The 23,109-nt window shown below is 53.6% G+C and overlaps 1 protein-coding gene across 1 annotated transcript; it reads right to left on the reverse strand.

The window, feature by feature from the left end:
- Nucleotides 1-1,685: 1,685 nt before the first annotated feature.
- ETNK2 (ethanolamine kinase 2) lies at nucleotides 1,686-22,375 on the reverse strand. The gene is made up of 8 exons (XM_023186972.2): nucleotides 21,932-22,375; nucleotides 20,055-20,314; nucleotides 17,001-17,123; nucleotides 11,700-11,842; nucleotides 10,438-10,521; nucleotides 7,345-7,490; nucleotides 4,803-4,876; nucleotides 1,686-2,875 (listed from the first exon to the last, which is right to left on the reverse strand). The coding sequence occupies exons 1-8, from the start codon at nucleotides 22,187-22,189 to the stop codon at nucleotides 2,803-2,805; spliced, it is 1,161 nt and encodes a 386-aa protein (XP_023042740.1). The 5' UTR covers nucleotides 22,190-22,375; the 3' UTR covers nucleotides 1,686-2,802.
- Nucleotides 22,376-23,109: the final 734 nt, after the last annotated feature.

Consider the following 23,109-nt stretch of genomic DNA (forward strand, 5'->3'; position numbering starts at 1 on the left):
TTTTCCAAACCAGGTCCTGCCAGTCTCAAGACTCTCCTAACCTGGCTCATTCCCACCTGTCGGTCCTGAGTTCCTCTTCCATTCTCCAAGTGCTCTTGTCTTGCCTGCCTTATTCCATCTGCTGAGACACAGTAGGGGGCCATGGAGCCCCACCCCCTGTCCCATGAGAGGCAGGATGGGGCCAGGTGGTTGCAGAGGCCAGGAGCAGAGTGGCGTGGTCATTACCAGGAAAGCTGGGCCACAAGTTCGTCCCTTCCATGCATCTCCGGCAGAGACCGTGAGGCAGAGCCCGTTGGGAAAATGGATATTCCCGGGTGTCCTTTAACTAGAGCTCTTTGCTAAGAGTCTTAGAAGGGGCCCGAGGGGGTGGAGCCCAGATCACACTTGGGAGGCTCCCAGACCCGGAGTTCAGCCAGGAGGGCAGGAGTGCTGGTTAGCCTGGGGTGGCAGTGAAAGGAGCGAAGGAGGAACTCCCAGTCTTTGGGGGACAGGATTTTGTTCCCTGCCACCACACCAGCTCACTCCACTGGAGGACTGGGGGAATGAGAATACTTTCTTAGAGGCAGCAGTGGGATGATGGCTGCTGTTAATTCCTTCCCATGCAGAAGGTGGCCAGGGCCTTAGGGGCACAGGATAATACCTGGGGGGGGTCTGTCCCAGCCATTCCCTACTTACCACTGCAACACTTGTCTCCAGCTCAACAGCATCAAGGCCCAGGAGGCTGGAAACAAAGCTGGCTTCACAGTGTTAATTCTGCCCTCAATTCCAGAGGTGGCTCGGAGAGGAACCAGTAGCGGGGACACTGCTGTTTAGTCCAGACAGGACGTGGCTGTGACCACCTGACCCCACGGGTGACCCCCAGGGGGCCCCTACTTGACCAGCCCTGGCATCATCCCTATGTCTGGGCACCTCTTTCGCCCATGTCCCCCCACTGGTAACCCCCAAGGCTGCTGCCCATAGAAGGCCTGGCTATGCTAGATCACCATGACCTTGAAGGTGCCAGCTCCAGTGGTTGCCATGGCACCAGGGTGCTTTTTGCAGGCAAAAGCCAAACAACCAGAGTCCACCTGGCAGGCTGCTGCTGCTGTTGCCTCTGCTGCCCCTAAGGGCACTGGGCACTTACTGGCAGGGGGCAGTCCTGGAGCAGCTGCTACCTGGTGCACAGCCTGGGAAGCACAGCCGGAGTGACTGGGCTGCTAAGAGAGGTGCCTCCTTCTCATCTTTGAGTTTTGCTCTTCCTTCCCTCTGGCCTTCTGAGAAAGTGACGGATTGGTTCCAGAAATCACTCCTGCCTGTTCTCAGGCAGAGCAGCCCCTTCCCCACCCCACCGACAGCTGGGAGCCAGAGATGACTGAGAAAGATGTCCTGAGCACTTCTATTTAGGATGTCACTGGTTCATCTCCTGAGTCAGCCAAAGTCCTCGTAATCCACAGCCTAGTTCCCTCTAAGCAGCGCTTTACCAGGTTTGACTGGTAAGTTCTACCAAGAGAGTCAAAGGCAGAGAAGCTGAGTGAGAGAAATAGGGTCCCTGCCCAGAGCCTTCAGAGCTAGGTGCACAGGAGGATGTGTGCAGGTGGCTACCTTGACTTCAGCATGAAGTCCAGGTGGACATCAGGAGGGGTTACAGCACCCCTCAGCCCCCACGCCGGGGTCAGTTCCTCACCATTGTCACTCAGACACAGCAGTCCGGAAATGAGCATTTTAATGCAGAAAACCATGATAATTTACCAATGAATCACTTTCTGGGCCAGAGCCAGGAAGGCCCCACGAGCTGTGAGGGCAGAAAGGAGGTGGAGGCTGTTGAGTGTCCGGGCAACCAGCTGAGTCAGCACCTTTCTGATGGGATTCTGCCCAGGCTCTCCCACGCTGGACCCTGGGGGGCCTTGGCCCCCACCCCATCCTCTTGGCTCCCACTAGGCATTCCCAGATAGGAAGACCTTGGGTCAGCTTCAGGACATAAAGTAGAGCTGGAGAGACATCCCTGGAAGGAGGGCCTGAGGGCCAGGGAGGGAACAAGGCAGGAGACTGCTGGTTCTGGTTTTGGCCACCTCACCCTTGGCCACGTCCCCTCTGACCAAGCCACAGCACGAAGCAGAGCCAGACTCTGGAAGTCCAGGGCCTCACCACTCCCTCTCCTGTCCCCTCAGCAGGGGGACAAAACAGAAGCACAGGAGAGCACGTTGGGGAGCATGTTTCCTCGGGGTGAGGTTTGATTGGATCTGGTTTGGAGAAGGTGAGGGGTCTCAGATGAGATGGTTGCTGGGGAAGATGTCATGCTCAATTCTTGGCCCCCACCCGTCACCAAAGTATGTACATCCATGTGTCAGAGTTGGTGTGATGCTGGTTTGGAGCTCAGCACCTCCCACGTGGGGCATGCAGGGGGAGACGGACTGGAGGCTCAGGGCACTGGAGGTAGAAAGGAGCCCTCCCCGCCTCCTTCCCCAGGCCAGGAAGGGGTAAACACACATATAAGGCAGCCCCAATTCCAGCAGGGCCTGAGGCTGGGAATGATGTGTTTCCCAGGGGTGGTTATGGTCCAGGACCTGGCTGCAGGCACTTCCTCCCAAGCCTGGTGGGGTGAAGGGGACCCCCAGAAGGGTCCTATCAGCCCCCTCCAGACAGGAGAATGAGGTCTTCAGTGGCAACCACTGGGGGCTGGTGGCAGGGACAGAGCCTTCTCCCTGGACACCCACCTGTCCCCTCTCCCACCGTGTCCAAGGGTGTGGACCCCAGAGTGCAGAATTGAGCTCTGGAGAACAGGTCTGGCCAGACAGATGGGTAGGGGAGGGATGGGGTGGCTGGTCACTTTGGCATCTCCAAGGCTGACACTTGAGGCTTCACCTTGAAGTACTGGTTGAATCGGATCACTGCGTACCTAGGGGAAGACAGAAGGAAGCTGGGTGTGAGGAAGAAAGCCAGGTGGGCCTTGCTGGGGGTGCTCACATCATAAGGAAAGTTTCTCAGTGGCTCTAGGCCTATCTAAGTCTGAGCAGATCAACCCCAACCCAGACTGATTAGTATTATTATTTCTTTTGCTTCTTTTTAAAATTTTTAATATTTATTTATTTTGAGACAGGGTCTGGCTCTGTCACCCAGGCTGGAGTGCAATGGCACGATCTTGGCTCACTGCAACCTCTGCCTCCCGGGCTCTGATGATCCTTCCACTTAGCCTCCAGAATAACTGGGATTACAGGTGCACGCCACCACATGTGGCTAATTTTTGTATTTTTTGTAGAGATGGGGTTTCACCATGTTGCCCAGGCTAATCTCGAACTCCTGAGCTCAAGCAATCCGCCCGCCATGGCCTCCCAAAGTACTGGGAATACAGGCATGAGCCACTGCACCCAGCCTTTTTTTTTTTTTTTTCTTATTGCAACTACATTTTTTTTTTTTTTCTTTTTAGATCAGACTAGAGAAACCCTTCCACAAACATGCTTGTTTGAAGTTTTGGTTTTTCAGTTATTATATACATATTGCTGTGCAAATGAGTATCTACAACTTTTTCCTTTTGGACAACCCAAACCAGACCTATTAAGCAATACTCCCCATTGCTCCCTCTCCCCACCCCCTGGCAACAATTCTGGTTTCTATGGATTTGACTATTTCAGTTATCTCTTATAGAACCATATTTGTCTTTTCATGACTGGCTTATTTAGCATAATGTCCTCAAGATTCATCCATGTTGTAGCAAGTAACAGGATTTCCTTCGTTTTTACGGCTGAGTGATATTCTATTGTATGTATAGATCGTATTTTATTCATTCATTCATCTGTTGGCAGACATCCGGGTTGCTTCCATCTCTTGGCTACTGTGCCAAGAATAATGTTGCTGTGAACACAGGTATATAAATATTTCTCTGAGAGTTTGCTTTCAATTATTTTGGCTACCCACCCAGAAATGAGATTGCTGGATCATACGGTTGTTATATTTTTATTTTTTGAGGAACCACCCTACTGTTTTCCATAGTAGCTCACCATTTTACATTTCCACCAATGGTGCAGAAAGGTTTCAATTCCTGCACATCCTTACCAACAATTATTATTTTCTGTTTTTTAATAGCAGCCATCCTAATGGGTGTGAGGCGACATCTCACCATGCTTTTCATTTGCATTTCTCTAATAGTTGTGAACACTTTGAAACCAGGCTAGTGATTCCCTTTCGGCTGAAGGTGGGTGAGAAGGAGAAGGGCAAGGCCCTGGACCAGAATGGAGAAATGATTCCTGGCCCTTAGGGACATAGAAACCTCATAGGACAGGGACTCCCTGAATCATCAATACACAAGCAGCAGCTAGCTACGGTCCCTATATATCACCAGGAGCCACTGAAGGAGTAGCTGGGTCTGTCGCCCAACCAGAAGGCAGCATGGCAAACACTTAACCACTGCATGGCTTCAGCAAGTCACTTCTGCGCTCTGGACCTCTGTCCTCTCTGCTGTTCAAACGAGGTAGGAACTGCGATTGTTCAGACTGATTTTCAACGATTGCATCCACCACCAGGCTCTGTGGATAGGTGCGCTGACAGCGGGGCAGGGAGTGGAGTAGGCAGTAGGATTTGGTGGGGACTAGCAGACCAGACCTCCTGCGAGGAACAGGGAGGATGTGACACTTCTCTTTTCAGAGTGGCACTTTCCTGGCATCCCCTGGGGATAGCGGCCCCACTGGAGATGAGCTAGAACAGGGGCGAGTCAGCAGAGCAAGGGAGCGGACTCTGGGCATTCTGCCTGGGCTGTCCTTTGCCCACACCCTGGGCTCAACCAAGGCTCTCCCTTTTCTCCACGTCCCCCCCATCACCTCCGCACTCACCTGAGGAAATCAAAGTGGATGGTGGAGTACTGGTTCTGGATGAGGGCCCAGAGAGCCCAGAAGAAGTGAGACGCCTGGAAACAGACCAGAGAGGGTCAGCCTGGCAATCTCCCCATGCCTGTTTCCGACTCTACAGTGCTGGAGGGATGCAGTCATTGTGGAAGACACACAGCTAGGACCCTGGAAGAGATGTGGTGGGGTCTCCCTAGCACAAGCTGGGGAAATTCTGGAGGCCAAGTCACTGCACAGCATTGGGAGCCTCCACTCCTTCTAGAGAAAGGAGGGCAGAGCCAGTTCTACCAAGGCCCGAATGTTTACCAACCCTAAGGCAGGTAGTCAGTAGTGAGGAATTCTGGGGGGTTCCCACAACCTAAGCAGGACCCACACTCCACCTCTGGTCTCTTCCCTACCCAGGGAGATCTCTTGGAGTCTTCAAGGCCAAGGTATCCAGGCCAAGATGAACCCCTAAGCCAGAGCTTAGGCCTAATGGCTAGTGGGGGCTGGTGCCCTTCAGGAAGGTGCAGGGAAGGAAGAGTGATGGGCAGCAGTGCCCTGGCCACATGTCTGCTGGAAGATCCCTACACTAACCTCCTCCACTCCTTTTCCTCTCTTCCACTGGGAGGCTGGTTGGGTTGGAAAATGAACCTAGATATGGAAACAAGAATCCCCCAAGTCTGGGCATTTGCTAAGCATCAGACTGTGCTTTCCTTGTGGCTAGAGGTACCCACCAGGCCCAGGTCACCTCAGGCTCAAGAAGCCAGGGATTGGGTGGGAGGAGGGTGAGGATCGAAAAACTACCTGTCACACTATGCTTATTACCTGGGTGATGAAACAATCTGTACACCAAACCCCGGTGACAGGCAGGTTACCTATATAGCAAACCTGCATGTGTACCTCTGAATCTAAAACAAAATAAAGCCAGGGAGCTGTGGTTCCTGTCTACCCCTGAACAAACACTAGTGATGCCATCGCTTTCCCATGTGCGTCCCCCAACCCTTGTGGCTCTCCCATCCCATTCCCACCCCATCCCAGAGTCTTCCTCACTCAGGGGTTGGCTACAAAGTACCTCCCTCCACTTTATTTCCTTTCCATTCTGTAAAAGGGGCATAGATAAGCTAGCACGTATGAATGATCACTAAAAAACTTAGCAAGAGGAAGGCTTGTTCTTAAGGTCTTAAAGTCTAAAGACTGAGGAGGAAGAACCTAATGTAAACTCAGTGAGGAAAACAGAATAGGGATTCTGAAATTACAGAAAAGTAAAGATTGTATTTAGCTCTCTTCTGTACTGTGAAATTTAAGGCAGCTGCCTTGTCTTCTTATGCACAGCTGACATTAATGAGACTAGTTAGGAATCCCTGGGCACACACCAGTGGAGACTTGGCATGAACCAGGCACCTTGGATAAGGGGCATTCAAAATTGAGAACTGACAGCACAGTCATTTGAATAGGAAGAGCCTGTCAGGAAAAGTTTGCTTAGAGTTCTGAGTCAGTGGAGGTAGTTACAAAGAAGGATTAGAGCTTGACATTCTGTATCTTCTCTAAAGGTTATGGTAGCTCACGCCTATAACCTTAGCTACTCAGGAGGCTGAGGTGGGAGGATCATTTGAGGCCAGGAATTAGAGACCAGCCTGGGCAACATAGCAATACCCTATCTCTACAATAAGTTCAAAGAAATTAGCCAGGCGTGGTGGCACACACCTGTAATCCTAGCTACTCAGGAGGCTGAGGTGGGAGGATCGCTTGAGCCTGGGAGTTTAAGGCAGCAGTGAGCTACGATTGTGTCACTGTGCTCCAGCCTGGATGACAGAGTGGGACCCTATCTCAAATATATGTATATATATGTGTATATATATATTATATATTATATATATGTATGTATGTATGCCGGGCGCAGTGGTTCACTCCTATAATCCCAACACTTTGGGAGGTGGAGGTGGGCTAATCACCTGAGGTCAGGAGTTCAAGACCAGCCTGGCCAACATTGTGAAACCCTGTCTCTACTAAAAATACAAAAAAACTAGCTGGGTGTGGTGGTACATGCCTGTAATCCCAGTTACTTGGGAGGCTGAGGGCAGGAGAATGGCTTGAACCTGAGAGGCAGAGGTTGCAGTGAGCCGAGATAGCGCCATTGCTCTCCAGCCTGGTCAACAAGAGTGAGACTCTGCCTCAAAAAAAAAAAGAGTATATATATGGATGAATTTAACTGCAACATGAAGGGCTGAGGTTAGACAGTAGAAAGAACTACTTATTCAAACAAGGGAATTGCTAATATAGGAAGCTAGGATATTTCTTGGAAGTATTTCTCTAGAAAGGAGAGAGCCTAGACTTGGTGGGGCTTGGGGAGCAGGGAACAGGGCATCAAGTATTGAGGGCTGCCTAAGACAGCTCTTACCAGGCTTCACCTCTAGGGTGGGGTCAGGAGCTGGGGATGGGTGTCCCCAGGCTCTCACCTGACCCTGGGCTCTGGGTAGGAGGCTAGTTGGGTCACCAGTCCCTCCTGCTGACTCCTTTCCTGTGCCAGCCCTAGTCACGAGGCACTCACCAGGGCAAACTTGTTGACTTGCACGTAGAGCCGTTCCACCTCCCTGGGGGTCACGGCCATCCCCTTTTGTGCCTGCAGGTAGTAGTGCAGCCACTGCAGCTGGGTCTCCCGCGCCGGGTACAGGCAGTAATCCACCTCATTCACGCCTGATGGGGAGGCAGGCCAGACACAAGTTGCTTGGAGATGAGCCCACCTAGGGTCTCCTCAAGCTCAGTAGGTGTTCCCTTCTCCCCTCAAACTCCCATCTCCTTTGACCTGTGGGGCTGTGCCTAAAGAGGCGGCCCTGAGAAGGCAGCTTCTTTGAGTATGAAACTTAGCTAGTGTGGGGTCTACCCCATCCCAGCTAGGAGCACTGCTTCTGTGGGATTGAGAAAAGCAGAGAGAGAGAGGCAGACAGGTTAAGGGGCAAGACACAGTCCTGGGAGTGACGGGAACCCCTCAAGACAGCACCACTGTCTCTCCCAACCCCTGCACAAAAATGACCAATGTGCAGGAGGCCCTCAGTTAAAAGCACTGGATCAGCATTACTAGCCCTAGGTCTTATGCTAACCTTGTTAGCCTTAGGGGAACCCTTTCCTATCACTGGCCGAAATTTCTTCATTTATCAAATGAAGGGACTTCATGTAGGGATATCAAACATGGCTTCCTGGTGTTAAGAGGCTATTTAAAAACATCACCTGGAGAGCACCCCCACCCCAGTCCAGTTCCCTAGATGGCTCTGATGTGTAGCCAGGCTGGGAACCCATGGATCGGATGGCTCTGGTTCCTTCCAGCCCCGCCATAGCCCTCCAGCTGCCAGCCCAGTACCACCAGCTCATCCCGGGCATGGTGGGAGAAACCACAGCTTCAAAGCTGGTACACAAAGAAGTGGTTTAAGACAGGAGGACCAGGACTGGGCCACCTTCTCCAGGGTTCCCTCCTTCCTCTTCTTCTTGTCCTTCTCAAGCTTTCTTTATATCCATGGAGAAACATATGCAGTCTCCTGAGGCTCCAGGAGTGTGGCTAGAAAAGAATCTCCTGGAACAAATGTAGAAACGGAGGCCCAGAGAGGAGAAGAAATGCACCCAAGGTCACATAGTGGTTAGAGGCAGAGTCAGGGCTGGAACTCTGATCTCCCAATGACCAGAACTGTGTCTTCCTCACTCCTGCGCACCCATGAGGCCCCTCTCCCCAGGTCGGGATCTCCCCAGCTCTCTCCCTTCCCCCAGGCTAGGTTCTTCCTCCTCCATTCTCAACTTGGGAGCAGGCTGCAATCTACCCCTTTGGAGAAATTCCAGTTGGACTTTGCTCTGTGCCGTGGGCGAGGAGGACTTAAAATGCTTAAGAATTATCCCTTGTGGAAAGGCCAGTGAGCCTGGCAGCCAAGAATTCCCAGACCCAGGGCCCTGCCAGTGCCAGCCTCTGCTCCATGCCACACCCCGAGGCTCAGCTGCTCTGCCCAGCTGAGGCTCCATCACTACGGGGGTTCCCAGGTGTACTCTCAGGTACAATCATTGCTCGACAGATTGATCACCTGGGGTTCCAGAAGGAACACAATTGGCCTGATGGGGCTGGAGAGTGGCTCTCCAGTTCGCCTGGGCATGCCTCCCGTATCCTGAGCCACAGGGCCTTGCCCCATCATGGGAACACCTCACCGTGCTAGTCTGGGGACAGCTCTCCAGCCCCAGTGTCCAGCTCTGTCCCATGTGAGTTGCCTCCTCGGTCCCATCTAATTAACCCTCAAGCTGGAAAAACCTGCCCTGCTTCCTCTACACAGATGGTTCCATTGTGTATACTATGCCTTTATAGAACACCTGCTTACCCCTAGGAATCACCCCCCTATCCTGCCTCTCCCATCCCCACTTCCGGAAAGCTTCCCAGTCTAATCACAGCAGCAAACACCAATACAATGCTTAGTATGTGTCATACATATGTGTGTGTGTGTGTCTCATATCAACACTATGAGGTGGGTACTGTCATCATCTCCATTTTATAGGGGCACAGAGAGGGTAAATAAACTGCCCAAGGGTCACACAGCCAATAAGCAGCAAAGCCAGAAACTGAACTTAGGGAGCCAAATTACATAGCACATACTTAGATTCTACTTAGATGATTCTCATCAAGCCACCAGGCAAACAGCTACTTGTAGCTTGTTCTGCTCCTTGTCTGCATATAAGGCCCCCATGTACAATTGCACCGGCTGTACTGGGCATAAAGGAGCTTGGACAAAGGAGTAGAGGCTGAAGTCATCCTGTGCTGTGCTGGCCAAGCTGCAGCAGTCATCTAAGCTGTGTCGACTTGGAGGAAGGGGTCTTTTTCTAATTTATGTACCAAGCTGAGTATCTTCAGGATCCTACGGAGGTCATTTTCCTAATTTGTACCGAAGTGCCATATGGGCTAGGAGAGGTCTGCTCTGTGTATGTGAGTCCTGCTTCCCCCAGTGAAACTTGGAACTCTCTAAGAGCAGGCTGTGCCTTAACCCCTCAAGCTGTGATACTCTGGAGGACAAGAGCTATCTAGCCTCCACCCTCCCCATACCCTGGCCCTGGTCCCCACCCTAAAGAGGGTGCTTTGAACATTGGTCAAATCTAGTCCTGTATTGCCTAATGACAGGGATACCTTCTGAGAAATGCACCATTGGGTGATTTTGTGTGATCATCAGCGTGTACTTACACAAACCTAGATGGGACAGCCTACTACACACCTAGGCTGCATGTTATTGCTCCTGGGCTACAAACCTGTACAGCATGTTACTGTACTGAATACTGTAGGTAACTGTAACACAATGCTAAGTATTTATGTATCTAAACATATCCAAACATAGAAAAGGTACAGTAAAAATATGGTACCTATGTGGGTGCCTCTAGTCCCAGCTACATGGGAGGCTGAGGCAGGAGAATGGCGTGAACCCGGGGGGCAGAGCTTGCAGTGAGCCGAGATCGCACCACTGCACTCCAGCCTCCAGCCTGGGTGACAGAGCGAGACTCTGTCTCAAAACAAAAAAAAAAAAATGGTATCTATTACTGTAAATATACAGTAATCTCATAGGACCACAGTCCATCACTGACTGAAACACCACTACAAAGCACATGACTGTAGTAATGCCCCTCTCACCTGCAAACTCGTTGAAATGGTTGCCAATGTCAAAAGCTTGGTAGTTGTAGCCAGCATATTCATAATCAATGAACCGCACGTGACCTATGAAGTAGAGGAGAGTCGATGAGAGTTGGCCCAGGAGATCTGGCAACAGAGCCTGGTCAAGCTTCTGCAGACCTCTGGGATGCACCCACTGAGTGATGCCAGCCTCTGCAGCAACCCTGCCCAACCCCATCACTGCAGCAGTCTTCTAAGCTACTTCTTTCCATCCATCCATCTGCCCTTCCTAGTTCCCAGTGTCCCTCTCACACAGCTGGATCTTTAGGCTCTCCTCATCTAAAGACAGCTGTCCTCAGCATGGCTAAGGATCAGGAATAAAGCTAAGTATTAATACCCGCTGGGGTGATGCTCTCATCAGCAAAACCGGGAGGTGTTCGTTCTCTCTCTCTTTCTTGGCACAGATTTTTTTTGTTTGTTTTTGTCTTTTTGTTTTGAGACAGAGTCTCGCTCTTTCGCACAGGCTAGAGTACAGTGGCTTGATCTCAGCTCACTGCAACCTCTGCCTCCCTGGTTCAAGCGATTCTCCTGCCTCAGCCTCCTGAGTAACTGGGATTACAGGCGTGTGCCACCATGCCCGGCTAATTTTTATATTTTTAGTAGAGACGGGGTGGGGGGGTTTCACCATGTTGGCCAGGCTGGTTTTGAACTCCTGACCTTGTGATCCACCCACCTCGACCTCCCAAAGAGCTGGGATTATAGGCATGAGCCACCGCGCCTGGCCAGACTTTTTTTTTTTTTTTTAATAGGGTCTTGCTCTGTTGCCCAGGCTGGAGTGTAGTGGCTCCATCATGGCTCATGGCAACCTCCACCTCCCAGGCTCAAGTGATCCTCCTGCCTCAGCCTCCCAAGGAGCTAGGACTATAGGCATGTACCACCATACCAGGAAAAGTTTTGTGTATTTTTTTTTTTTTTTTTTTGTAGAGACAGGGTCTCACCACACTGCCTGGGCTGGTCTTGAATTCCTGGGCTTAAGCAATCCACATGCCTTGGCCTCTCAAAGTGCTAGGATTATAGGCATGAGCCACTGTGCCCGGCCCTTGGCGCAGACTTTTCAAAGCAGGAATTTTTTATTTCCTTTCCCCCTTCCCTCCTACAAATTAACTTAAGACCTAAATCCAGGTCTCCTTTTGCTTGTCCAACTGCCAGGCAGAGGAACAGATCTGTGAAGCCAGCTAACCAACCAAAGCCCTGCTACTGCCCCGGGGCCAGAAAAGCCATACCTTTGATGCTGTCATAGATGATATTCTTGCAGAGTAGATCATTGTGACAAAACACCACAGGGGACTCCAGCTGGGACAGATGCTCCTTCAGCCAGGCCAGCTCCCGTTCTAACACCTCTACCTTAGGGACATCTGCAGAAAGGCTGGGCAGTTGCAAAAAAAAGGTAGCCAGTGAAGGCAGGGCTGATAGACAAGCAGGCGCTTGGCCTCAAGAGCCCTGAGTTTGAGCCTCATCACTCCCTCTGTCTTACTGCAGGGGGAACCTTGGAAAAAAGGCCAATCTCTTAGACCCTCACTTTTGTCATCTGTAAAATGGCACTGAGGCGTCCTGTCCTTCTGACTCCTCTGGTTACACTAGGAAGCTGATAAAGACATGGGCATAAAAGCATGAGGCAGGGCATAAAGTCACTGACTAAGGGCATCCCTGCTCCTTTGTGAAAGGGACAGGAGGGTAAGGAAGGAGACACAGGGAAAGGACAAGGCAGGTGAGAATGAGTGTCCAGACTCGGGGATTCCAGACTAAGAACAAGGAGCAGTGGGGAGAGATGCAAAACAGACCTGCTCTTAGGATGCTGGGAAAACTCCCCAGGAGGAAGTGCAGCTCCCTAAGTCGAGCTGAGTCCCACAAAGATCCTCCCCGGCAGGAAGAGTAGTGCCCTGGCAGGGAGCTGGCGCAATGGAGCTCTCTTGAGGAGGCAGAGGTACGTCCTGGTGTGCCCCCCTCTCACCCCAGCAGCTGACCATGTCACAGGTAGAAAGGACCAGAGAGACGGTCTGGTCTAACCTCTCATTTCACAAAGAGACCATCGGCTCACATGAGAAAGCAAGCCAAGAGCTTCTTTAGCTCACTCCTACACTGTCAAAGGAACATTAAAGCCTTCAATGAGAGCATGCTTGCTTTGTGGCTCCCCAGTGACTTGTCCCTTCTACCTTGAGTTATGAGTAAGTGTTCCCTTGTCCCAGACCCCTGCCAGACCATGCAAGTGCAACTTGGGGGCAATGAACAAAGATGCATGGGTCCACCTCTCCTCCTGCCCCACCCCCATCCCATGCACTCAGCAGCCATTTCTGCTGAAAGAAACACATGTTGAGGAATGAAGAAATCAGCCAATCAGTCAAGTTATCAGAGGCCATGTGGAAGTCTGATGAGGGTCCACTGTGCTTGCATGCTCTGAACTTTGGTCCCCAGGAGGCACACAGGTCTGTGTACACTGAAAAGGCCAAACACCACAGTCCTTAAAAACCTAGAACCACCAATGGGCAGAGGGGAGGAGGCTGGGCTTTTATCTCCATTCCTGTGTCACCAGTTTGTATTTCTCTGTCCAGGGTAGCAAGAGCACATGGAGGAGGATGAGAATGAGACCGGCCCTCTCTCACCTTCCCACAGGACAGACCGATCACTCCCTCACCCAGCCCAGGGGCCAGAACATGAGGAAGAGTGTTCAGCCACTGAGGCACTCCTCTGCCCCTCTGGAGAAGGAAGAGAGCACAGGGTCCTTTTCAGGTTTTGAGAAGGTCAAAGCTCAAGAAGATCTGAGGTCATCTAGTCCAGCCTTATGGAGAAACTGAGGCTCAAGGGAGGAAAGAGGCTTTCTCCCAGCCTCCAGATACCTCTTGCACTGCTGGATCCTTTACTTCTTCATCTAAGGAAAGCAGTCCTCGGCCCATCCAAGGATCCAAATCGAATGGAGTCTCCTAATTGTGAGGGCTGTGCACTCTCTCTGAAGGCCTGGGTGCCCCTCAGAGGCTCTGCGAAGGCCCCTCTGAGTCCAGGGAGTCTGCTGGGAGGGGTGATATGGGGGAGGCCTTCCCCATGCTTCCTGGAGTTTATCTGTGCTGACAGGTCTGCGTAAGATGTGTTTCAGTCCTGGCTCTCCTTAAGAAGCTACCTTTTAAGATTCCTTTTATATTTTTTTCTTGGACTGAGACCATCAAAAGAGAAGAATTAGGAGGGTTCCTTTGGTTTGCTCAGGTCCTGGCCTGAAAAACATGGCTCTGACATCCAAGATGCCTGCTGCTCTGTCCCTGACTTCAGTCTGAACCCCACCCTGCCCACCCCAAGGCCACGCAGATGGTTTCTGTGGGAACAATCCTGGCCTTCTATCTCCCCGGGGCCTCCCTCGCTGCTCTGCTTCCCTCCCCTGAGCACTTGAAACATCGCCAGCTTCGCTACCTTCAGTCCCGCCACCACGGGGCTCTTTCAAGGCGTAATTGGCAGAAGAGTAACCACCACTGCATCCCAGAAACACTGCCCAGGAAAAACTGCTCCTCCTGCTCCTCTGCCCCAGGGCCAGCAGGAAGGGGAGGAGGGGGCTGGAGGTCTCTGCAGGGAAGCCTTGGGGTTCATCCTGATATCAGGACTGCTGCCTGGCCAGTCTCTACTCTGCTGTCAAGATCTGGACAGGCAACAGTACTTTCTCCCCACAGGGCTCTTTCTAGGCATTTGAGCTTACTGGCTTATCCCTTTGCCCTCCCACCAACCAACCCACCGGTATCTCCTCGTGATGCCCGACCCAGTTATCCGCCCCACGTTCTCCCAGCCACTCTGGACACATCCGCGTCCGACACCGAGGCTACTGAATCTACTTCCACAGGTCTCTGACACATCCTATTCTCCATCTGCCACCTCAAGTTGCCCTAGGGGAATATTCCTCAATCCCTTGCCTCTATCACTTGCCTCAGAATCACTTGGGGTGCCTATCAAAATGTGGCTTCTTGGCCGGGCACAGTGGCTTACACCTGTAATCCCAGCACTTTAAGAGGCTGTAGCAGGTGGATCACTTGAGGCCAGGAGTTCGAGACCAGCCTGGCCAACATGGCGAAACTTTGTCTCTACTAAAAACACAAAAATTAGCGGGGCATGATGGCGGGCACCAGTAATCCCAGCCACTTGGGAGGCTGAGGCAGAAGAATCACTTGAACCTGGGAAACAGAGGTTGTGGTGAGCCGAGATCATGCCACTGCACTCCAACCTGGGTGACAGAGCAAAAACAAAAAACAAAAAACAAAAAACAAACAAACAAAAAAACGTTTCCTAGGGGGCAAATGCAAGACCTCTCAATCGATCTCCAAAGTTGGGCACTTCAGGGGAATCTTATGCTCAAAGTTTGGGAATCCTAGTCCTAGATCTTGTCCACTTAATTACATCACTCCCAACTGGTCTCCCTACCTCAAATCCACCCTCCCCCACCAATCTGTCCCTCATGATGTTAGAGGACTTTCTTCCTAAAGCCCAGTCCTGGTCAGGTTACTGGCCTGAATCTCTGACTCAAACATCTTCATGACTTCCCACTACTTGCTAAATTAAATCTTGGTTACTTAGCCTGACATTTAAGGCCCCTTACCAGCTAGCTCCAACTCTGTAGTTCACCCCTGCCCCCAGACCCTTCCCAGGTCCTCCCAAAGATCTGCTCCAGCCAACCTCATCTACTCGTCCCTCAGGAGCAAACCCTGCTCCAGCCATCTCCTCCAGTTGGAGCAGCCTCCCTGCTCATTTCCGCCATGCCAACTCTGCCAAGACAATTTTCCCTGGTTCTACCACTCCCAGCATACCCAGCAAAAATTACACACCCTGTCTTACTTTGCAGCTGTGTATGGGCATGTCCTGTGTACCTAGATGGCTCTTAAGCCCTTTGAGGGCAGGGCCAGTGTCACGTTCATTTTTAAATTGTTTTAAATTCCAGTCAATCAATGTCTGTGAAATGAAGGATTGAATAATTCAGGGTTATTAGGCAATGCCTGGAGCTCCAGGTGCTTATCTCGTCTAAATGATGGCTCATCATTGTTCTGCTTTTGGGCACTCAGGCAGCTTAGGGCATGGATCATCCCCTAAAGAGGCTCAAAGAAGTTAAGCAACTTGGTTTGTCCAAGGTTCAAAGGTGTGACAAGAGCAAAGAGATTGGGCCAGCTCTTCTCCGGGGATTACTCCCTCCCAATAAGGTTACCCCCAAGGTCACACAGTGACAGCACAGTCAAAGGAAGCTGCAGTATCAAGGATTATGTCTGAGCACCAGAAGCCTGGCTCTAGTTGCTAAGCTGCCACTGAGCAGCGACCTTGAGCAGGTCCCATCCCCTCCCTGGGCCTCGGTTTTCCATCTGTCAAATAAGAGCTGTGGGCTGAAGGGTTGGAAAGACCTGTTCTCTATGAACTGTTCTAGCCCTAAGGGAAAAGGAGGTCCTTGTCCCAGAAAGAATATTTGACATACAAGGTCTGAACATGGTCAAAGAGAGGGCAGGCCCGGGCCACCTTGGACAAATAGTCCCAAAGCAGTGCTTGATAAGCATGGTGTGGGATGATGCAGATAAAGTCATGCATGTGTGTGACAGAGACATACTCAAAATGGGGATAGAATTAATTATTATTGGAAGAGAGAAGACACACCATTCACCTCAAAGCTCTTCTGCATCCTACTCCCATGAACATTTGGAAGACGGGTGATGGCCAAGCCCAGCAGAGAGCGTGAAGGAATCAGAGACTCACTACTGCCTTTTCTTGGAGGAAGGAAGTCAAGACACCATGCCTTCCTCCAGGCCTCCATCCTTTCCTCGGCACTTAGGGTGTGCTGGGGAGTCAGGTGTCTCAAGGCTTGGAGGACTCTCAGGTTGCTGGTCAGAGTGCTTAAGGGAAAACTCAGGGAACTCTGTCTTATCGGGGAAGGGCAATGTCAGGATGGGTGGACTACCTCCTTTCCCGTGAAGAGCAGTGAGGGAAGCAGCAAGCTGTCAGTCTGAGCAAGGTGGGGGCAGGGTCCCCTAAGGCACATGGGGACAAGAGGGGTCTTGGGAAGTAGCAGGAACCTTGATGTCTCCAAGGGCTTGTCAGCTGATGAACTGAGTTCTTCTGACTGATGCTAAGCTCAGTCCCACCTCATTCTGAGGGCCCTGCCTTGCTCATGGTTCAGAAGGCAGGGTAGGTGGAAAGAGCCCTGGGCTGGGAAACAGAAGCCCTGCCTTTCACAAGCCCCATTAACACTGGGCCAAGCTCAGTCTCTGAGCTTCAGCAGCCTCTAAGTAAAATGGGGAAATGCTGTCCCCAACCCTGGTCCCTGCCACAATCACAGAGTGAAGGAGAAATGAGCACATGGGTATAAAACTGCTCATCTAAGCTCCTTAGTCAGCGGGCCCAACTCTGCTTGGAGACAGAGGCTTAGCAACTAGGACTGAAGGGACTGCAGGAGAAACTCCCCAGCCTCCTCCCCAGGACCTGAGCCCTTAAACCTCCTAGCAGGGTGGGCTGGAGCCAAAAGGATGGGGAAGGGAGATGATATTAAGGCAGCCTTGGACCCTCCCAGATCTTTGTACCTGGGGTTGATCTCGTTCTTCACAAGCGTGAAATAATTGTGCATCTTGTGCCAGAGGGTGGGCTTGGGCAGGCTGCCGTTGGCGTGGATAGTATGAATCTTTGCCATTTCTAAGGCGATTAACCTACAGCAGGGAACAGGAAGAGTAGAGCATCAGTGCTGGGACATTGCCTTCCCCACTCATCCCCTGCTGGCCAGATAGGGGCCCTCCAGGCCCACCAGGGCACTAGCCAGAGGGCCAAGGATGGGATGATTGCAAGTCCCTTAGGAGCACAGGTCCTGCAGAAGGAAGGTCTCAGTAGAAGGGAGGAAAATGAATTAAGACCTTAGTCTGGCTGGGGCTGCCTCAGGGAGCAGAAGGGCAGAGCAGTAGGGCTGTTGGTCACAGGTCAGTGGCCTCGTTCTACCCCAGTGTACCCATAGCAACTCCTGAGAACAGATGGGCACCTGGGTGGGGATGGGGGCGGGGCGGGCCGGGCCCTCCTCTCCCCGGACTCTGATCCATCCTCTCAGGGGATGTGAACATAGGTCACTTTGCACCAAGAGATCAGGGGGTGGTGATGCCAGGCAGGGAAGAAATGCCCGCCTCTTATCAGCCTGGCCAAGGTGGGGAGGGAAACAGGCTGGCCCAGGGCAGCCCCTTCCTCTGCTATAGGGAGTTGATGCTGGCGGCTGGGTGCCAAGGACGCAAAACAAGCCAGCGTTCTATTTTCAAGTTCTCCTGTGGACATTATCCAAGGTCTCAGGAGAGGAGTGGGTGGTAGGGAAGGTTGCTGGGAGAAGGTGGGGGTGAGTGGAAGACTGACGGGTCAGAGAAGGAGGGCCTTGATAAAGACCCCATCGCCCGAGGCCCTGTGTCCCAGCTGGGCCCTCCCAGTCCTCTGCCAGTCTTCCCTTCTGCTGTCCCACCCCCCAACCGTCTGCTAAGACTCCAACATTCAGCTTCCTTCCAACATACAGCCTCTGCCTGTTGCTCGAATAACAATCACTGGGAAAGACAACAAAGGCATTGGCTGTTTGAAACCTTGTTACCAAGCTGTTCCAGGGACATTCTCTCTCTTGCAAGGCCCCGGAAGAGGCAGGCCATACCCTATTGGGATAACAGAGCAGTTTTGGGGTTCCTCTGGAAGCCCCCAAGACTCCCACCTCCTAAAGGGTGGAGGAGACAAGGGGTGTGGCAGCAACCTCGCGGGTGAGAGAGGAAGGCTGTGCTTTCTTTCAAAGGCCAGAGGCCCTGGGGCAGAAGGGAACCCGCCAGGGTTTGGGCAAGGCAGGGAAACAGACCTGAGACTCAGGCCTTCCCTTCCCAAAGGAAGATTCGGAACAGAGCATGAACAGAGCGTTTTCTTGAATATCAATAGGTCCGTTGTCTGGAATAGCAATGAAAGTAACCTCAACACTCAGCATTTTCATACAGAAAGCCTCAGCAGGCCGAGGTTGGGGGTGGGGTTCAAGGGAACATGTAGAGGGTGGCTCCTGGAGGCCTCCCCCACAGACGTTCACCTTCACCCAGAGGATGATGGTCTATCCTGGGAAAACCATCAAGGAAGGGCCTACCTCCTACACCTATCCCAATTTTGGGCTCTACCCCAGGTGCCACGTTCTTCTTATGGAACCTAAATCCACCTTCAATCTTCTTGACAATGGTAATTGTTTGCGTGAGAGGATGAGTGACAGCATCGGATACACAGAGGTGGAGGGATCCTGGGAGTGGTGACGACCTGCTAATATCCGAGCTTATATGCACCAGACTGAGGGAGAGCTGGGGGGAGTGCAGTGGCAGAAGTCAGGACAGGGTCCCTTGCACCCTACTCTGACTTCACATCTCCAGTCTGGGTCCTATTGGAACTGTTCAGCTGGAGCCTGCAAACACCCCTGCATAGGTTTGTATGCCTCTCACACCCTCAAGACATACATACATACATACACACACACACACACACACACACACAACTACAATATACAACCCAAATATCCCGCCTGACCAGCCACTTATGAGCATGGAGGTGGAAGAGCTCTCAGATCCTCTTCTTCTAAGTCCCTGCAGAAGGCATGCACAAACAGAGCCAGGTGCATTTGGGGTTAAGTGGGTGGCAGGTGAGGAAGCAAAGAAGCTTCTTGCTCTACACCCAGGTGGGCTTGTTTCCCCTCAGTATGCAAGGCCTCTTTCCCCTTGGATTAGCTTGGGCAGATGCCAAGGCTCCTAGGTAGACCCCCATGCTACTGTCCCAGTGTCAGGAGTAAATCCCAGCCTGCCTCGGGCCTCACTCAAGCCTCAGTGCCCTCCATGTGGCTCAGGGCATTGGAGTGAGGAAGGAGGGCACTCCTTGCCATCCTTATTCTGGCACAGAGGAGAGGGAGATGCTAGGGGTCCTTCTTTGGTCCTCCCCCTTTCCAGTCTCCACAGCATTCCCAGGGTTTGAAGGAAAAGTCCAGTTCCTGGGCCCTACACATCCAAGCATTTACTGGGAGGGGCTCCCCAGGAGCCACAGGTTCTTGTGAGCCTTTGAAAGGAGGCCTTGACAGTTCCCCAAACCTGGGTTCCCACTTCGTCAGGGAACCCGGAAGGAGCTCAGACTGGCAGAAGAGATAGCATCTCCCCGGGCAGGTAAAACCATGCGTACCCTGGATAGGGCCCATTTTCCTTGACAAACAGAGACAGAGGTAGAAAACCCTGAGTGCCCTGGGGATCTGGCTCACATTTCGTTTCTAAGGCTCTGAGATGTTTCCAGGTCAGACTTCGAGTGGGCAGAGGTTTGAGGCATGGTGCCAGGAAGCGGATCTCTGCTGCACTTAGGGAACCAGGTCCTCTGCTCCCATGTTCATCACAATTCTTCCTTTCCTCCCCCAGAACTCATCCTTCTAGCAGGCACCACTTAAAATCTATAGAAAGCAATAGCCCCTCTCTGCAGAGCGATGCATATAAACATGCATTTTTCATGCAATTTCAGGGAACTCACAGATCTTACAACTCTCTACCATGGATCCCACATGCCAAGGATTTCCAAGCTCAAGGGCTGAAGAATAGAGACAGAGGCCCTGGCATCCTCCTCACCTGAAAAGCCGGGGCTCACGGATGTGCTCAGGCCCCAGGGCCACACCCTGCATGTACTCATAGCACAGCCCATTCTGGAAGGTGCAGTAGAGTCTGGGGGCACAGCCGTGTGCTCGCAGCAGCTGGAAGTTTCTGACCTCATTCTCCCGGTCCACCAGCAGCTCCGTCCGCTCCCCATACACCCGGACCAGCACGCAGTCCTGCATGTCCTCCTCCACGTAGCAGGCCACCAGCTTGTTGGTGATGCCATCCGTGAAGCGCTAGCATGGGGACAGGACAGTGCGTGGGTGGGTAGGTGGGGCAGGATCTCTCTGGTCTCTCCCCTGGACTTGGTAGCTCCAGCAGGAGGTGCTCATTTGAATGCTGAGCACAACCACCCCAAGCCCCCCGTGCTTTAGCCCAGTCACTCTTGCTCCACTCTGTCCCCAACCTTGGGGGTCTCCAGTCTCTATGAGTTCAAGAAAAAAAATGGTAGCATGGGTTCAGCTCCCACACACTCCTGGGTCTGTCTCTGAATGGGATTTGGCAATGGAGAAATTTCCACACTACTTGGGAGGTAGAAGCCCCCTCCTGCTCCTTACCCTCCATCCCAGTACAGAAAGAAACCACAGGGACCAGAATGTGGCAGGGGAGGGCTGGGAGTTGCCCAGAACACTATGTCCTGACCAGCTGCCTCTCACCTTGTGCCGGGCAGTGGGCCCTGCTCTACCCCTTTCCCCATCCAGTGGTGGAGGTACAAGGAGGGTACTGAGGTTGGCACCCATCCCAGGACTTTAGTGGCCAGAGGTCCTTACCGGAAGAGACAGGAGACAACTGGGCTGCGAGCAAGGTTCTCTGCGCAGCAGGGTGATAAGGAGAAAGGAACCATAGAATTTGTAGGGCACAATGTAACAGAACTGGGAGGGCCTTAGAGGTCATCTGAACCAATTCTAGGTAGGGAAACTGAGGCAGGAGAGGGGAGGGACTGGCAGATGGCACGTTAGGTCAGTGCTGGAATTAACCTCAGGCCTGCTTGATGCCTTGACAGTCTTATACCAAACTGGGCCTTTCCTTTTGAAAACGCTACTCCTCCCCCAGGGCGGGTTCTGTCAGCCTCCACACTTGGTTTAGAACCTCCCCACAACTTTGCCCCCACCCCACCCCAGAATGCCCATCTGCATGGAGCCGCTACCATTCCAGCAAAAGCTACAAGCGCCCCACTCGGCACCTTCCTCCACAGGCAGCCCACAGCGGGGCTGGAGGTAGTCAGCTGGGGAGTTAGCCTAAGGCTCAGTGAGTGGCTCTGCCCATAGGTATATCCCGGGACCTGTGTCCAGCTGGGGCTGGGGAAGATGGCCTGTGTGCGGGTGCTGAGCCTGAGCCTGCAGCGATGAGGAGGAGCTGAGTGATAGCTGGAATTCCACAGGGTGGCTCCCGGGAAACACAGGGGTAGCTCAGAGCCTGGAGGATTTGCTCCCACCGTGGGGTGGAGAAGGGGCAGCAGTGCATGGGGTATGGCTGTGGGGGGGTATCTTAAAAGTTCCCGCTTCCTCAGGTTTCAGAGCTGGCTGGGTACGCGCTTCTGGGCAGCGAGGGGCACCAGCACGCAGTGACGGGGGTGCGGCCCGCACACCCAGCATGCCGACAGTGGGCAGGTGGCCACCCGGCTTGCCGAAGAGCCCCAGGAGGAGGGGGGCGTGTGCAGGGCCGAGGGAGGTGTGAGCCTAGTTTTGCTTAGGGACGAAATAAATCCGTACACAATCACGTTCCAAACCTTTCTTGCGCAGCAGCCACTCACCCCTGGGACCAACACCCGGAAGGATGCGAGGACGGGGTCCCCGCATCCCCCTGGCAGCCCTGGCAGGACCCCATCCTCGGCCCCGCGCCCACTCCGCTACCTTGGTCCGAACTTGCTCGGGTTTCCAATGCGGCCGCAGCTCGTGGATGAGGCGCAGGGCCCCGGGAAGGATGTCGTCCGGGTCCACGGAAATGCCGAAGTACGCGACGGCGGCGGCCCTCGGGGGGCCCGGCGGCTCCCGGCAGCCGGCGCTGGCCGCCGCCTTCTCCTCCATGCCCCATGAGCACTGCGGGCAAGGCGTGTGCCTCCTCAGGTGAAAGGACGCTCGCGGCTGAGGGGCCGAAGGGGGCACAGCCATTCCCAGCAGCCCCACCCCCTCGGAGCCGCGGCGGACGCTAGCCCCGGCGGGGGGGCCCGGCGAGGGAGTGGGAGTGGTAGAGGAGGGGCCAGGGGAAGTCCATGACTCAGGCGTGAGCTGCCCGCTTCGATCGCCGGCTCGCGGCCCGCCGCCCACCGCCGACCCCGGAGCGCTGCGGCCCGCCGCGATTGTGACATCACGGGCGGCAGCCCGCGGGAACGCCCCCGGCCCGCCCCCGCCCCGGCCCGAGGCCCGCTGGGGAGCGCAGCCAGCCACCGCCGGCAGCTGCGGCCGCCGCTACCTGGAGCGCTGGATGGGGGCGACGCCCCCCTGGGGGCCGGTGACGCCGGGGGTGGGGCCTCCGCTGGCTCCGCCCCGCTCGGGTCCCCGCCGGGGCTGGCTTCCCGGCCTCGAGGCCGCGAGACTCCAGCTCTCTCCCGGTAGCCTGGGGCGGAGGAGGGGGAGGGCTCGTCCTGCACCCCCACCTCATCCTGGAATAGAGAGATCCGCTGCTCCCACGACGTCAACTTGGCTCGCCCCTCTGTGCCCCTGCTCCCTGTCTCTCAGTCCTCGGACCCGGGGAAATGGCTCTGCAGGGGCGGCCCTTGCTGCATCTCAAAGGTCCTTCCCTGCAGAGAGTCCCCACCCGCCACCCAGGCAACCTCCCATCCCCGACAGAAACACAATCCTTGGAGAGGGGACATTGGGTGATAGCGTTGGGGTGAGAGTGTGCCAGTCCAGCAGACTGCGCTGTCCCCTGGCAGGCCACTGAACAGCCAGGGCGTTGGAGTGTTTGGGCATTTCCCGGGCAGGAATTGGGGCAAGGCTGAGTTAAAGCCTCCCTCCCATCCCGAGCATGTGAATGGGGCCAGGTAGTAGGCAAGTGGGTGTCCCCGAGCCCAGTGCTTTGCTGGGCATTC

This window comes from Piliocolobus tephrosceles, chromosome 1 (genome assembly GCF_002776525.5).
Source record: "Piliocolobus tephrosceles isolate RC106 chromosome 1, ASM277652v3, whole genome shotgun sequence".
In the NCBI taxonomy this organism is placed as follows: domain Eukaryota; kingdom Metazoa; phylum Chordata; class Mammalia; order Primates; family Cercopithecidae; genus Piliocolobus; species Piliocolobus tephrosceles.

Coding starts and splice junctions, on each gene's coding strand:
- ETNK2 (XM_023186972.2), bottom strand. CDS start 22,189: ATGGCTGTGCCCCCTTCGGCCCCTCAGCCGCGAGCGTCCTTTCACCTG. Junction 10,522..11,699: donor CATCTATGACAGCATCAAAG/GTATGGCTTTTC, acceptor TCTACTTCATAG/GTCACGTGCGGTTCATTGAT. Junction 7,491..10,437: donor CCATTTCAACGAGTTTGCAG/GTGAGAGGGGCA, acceptor CCTCCCCATCAG/GCGTGAATGAGGTGGATTAC.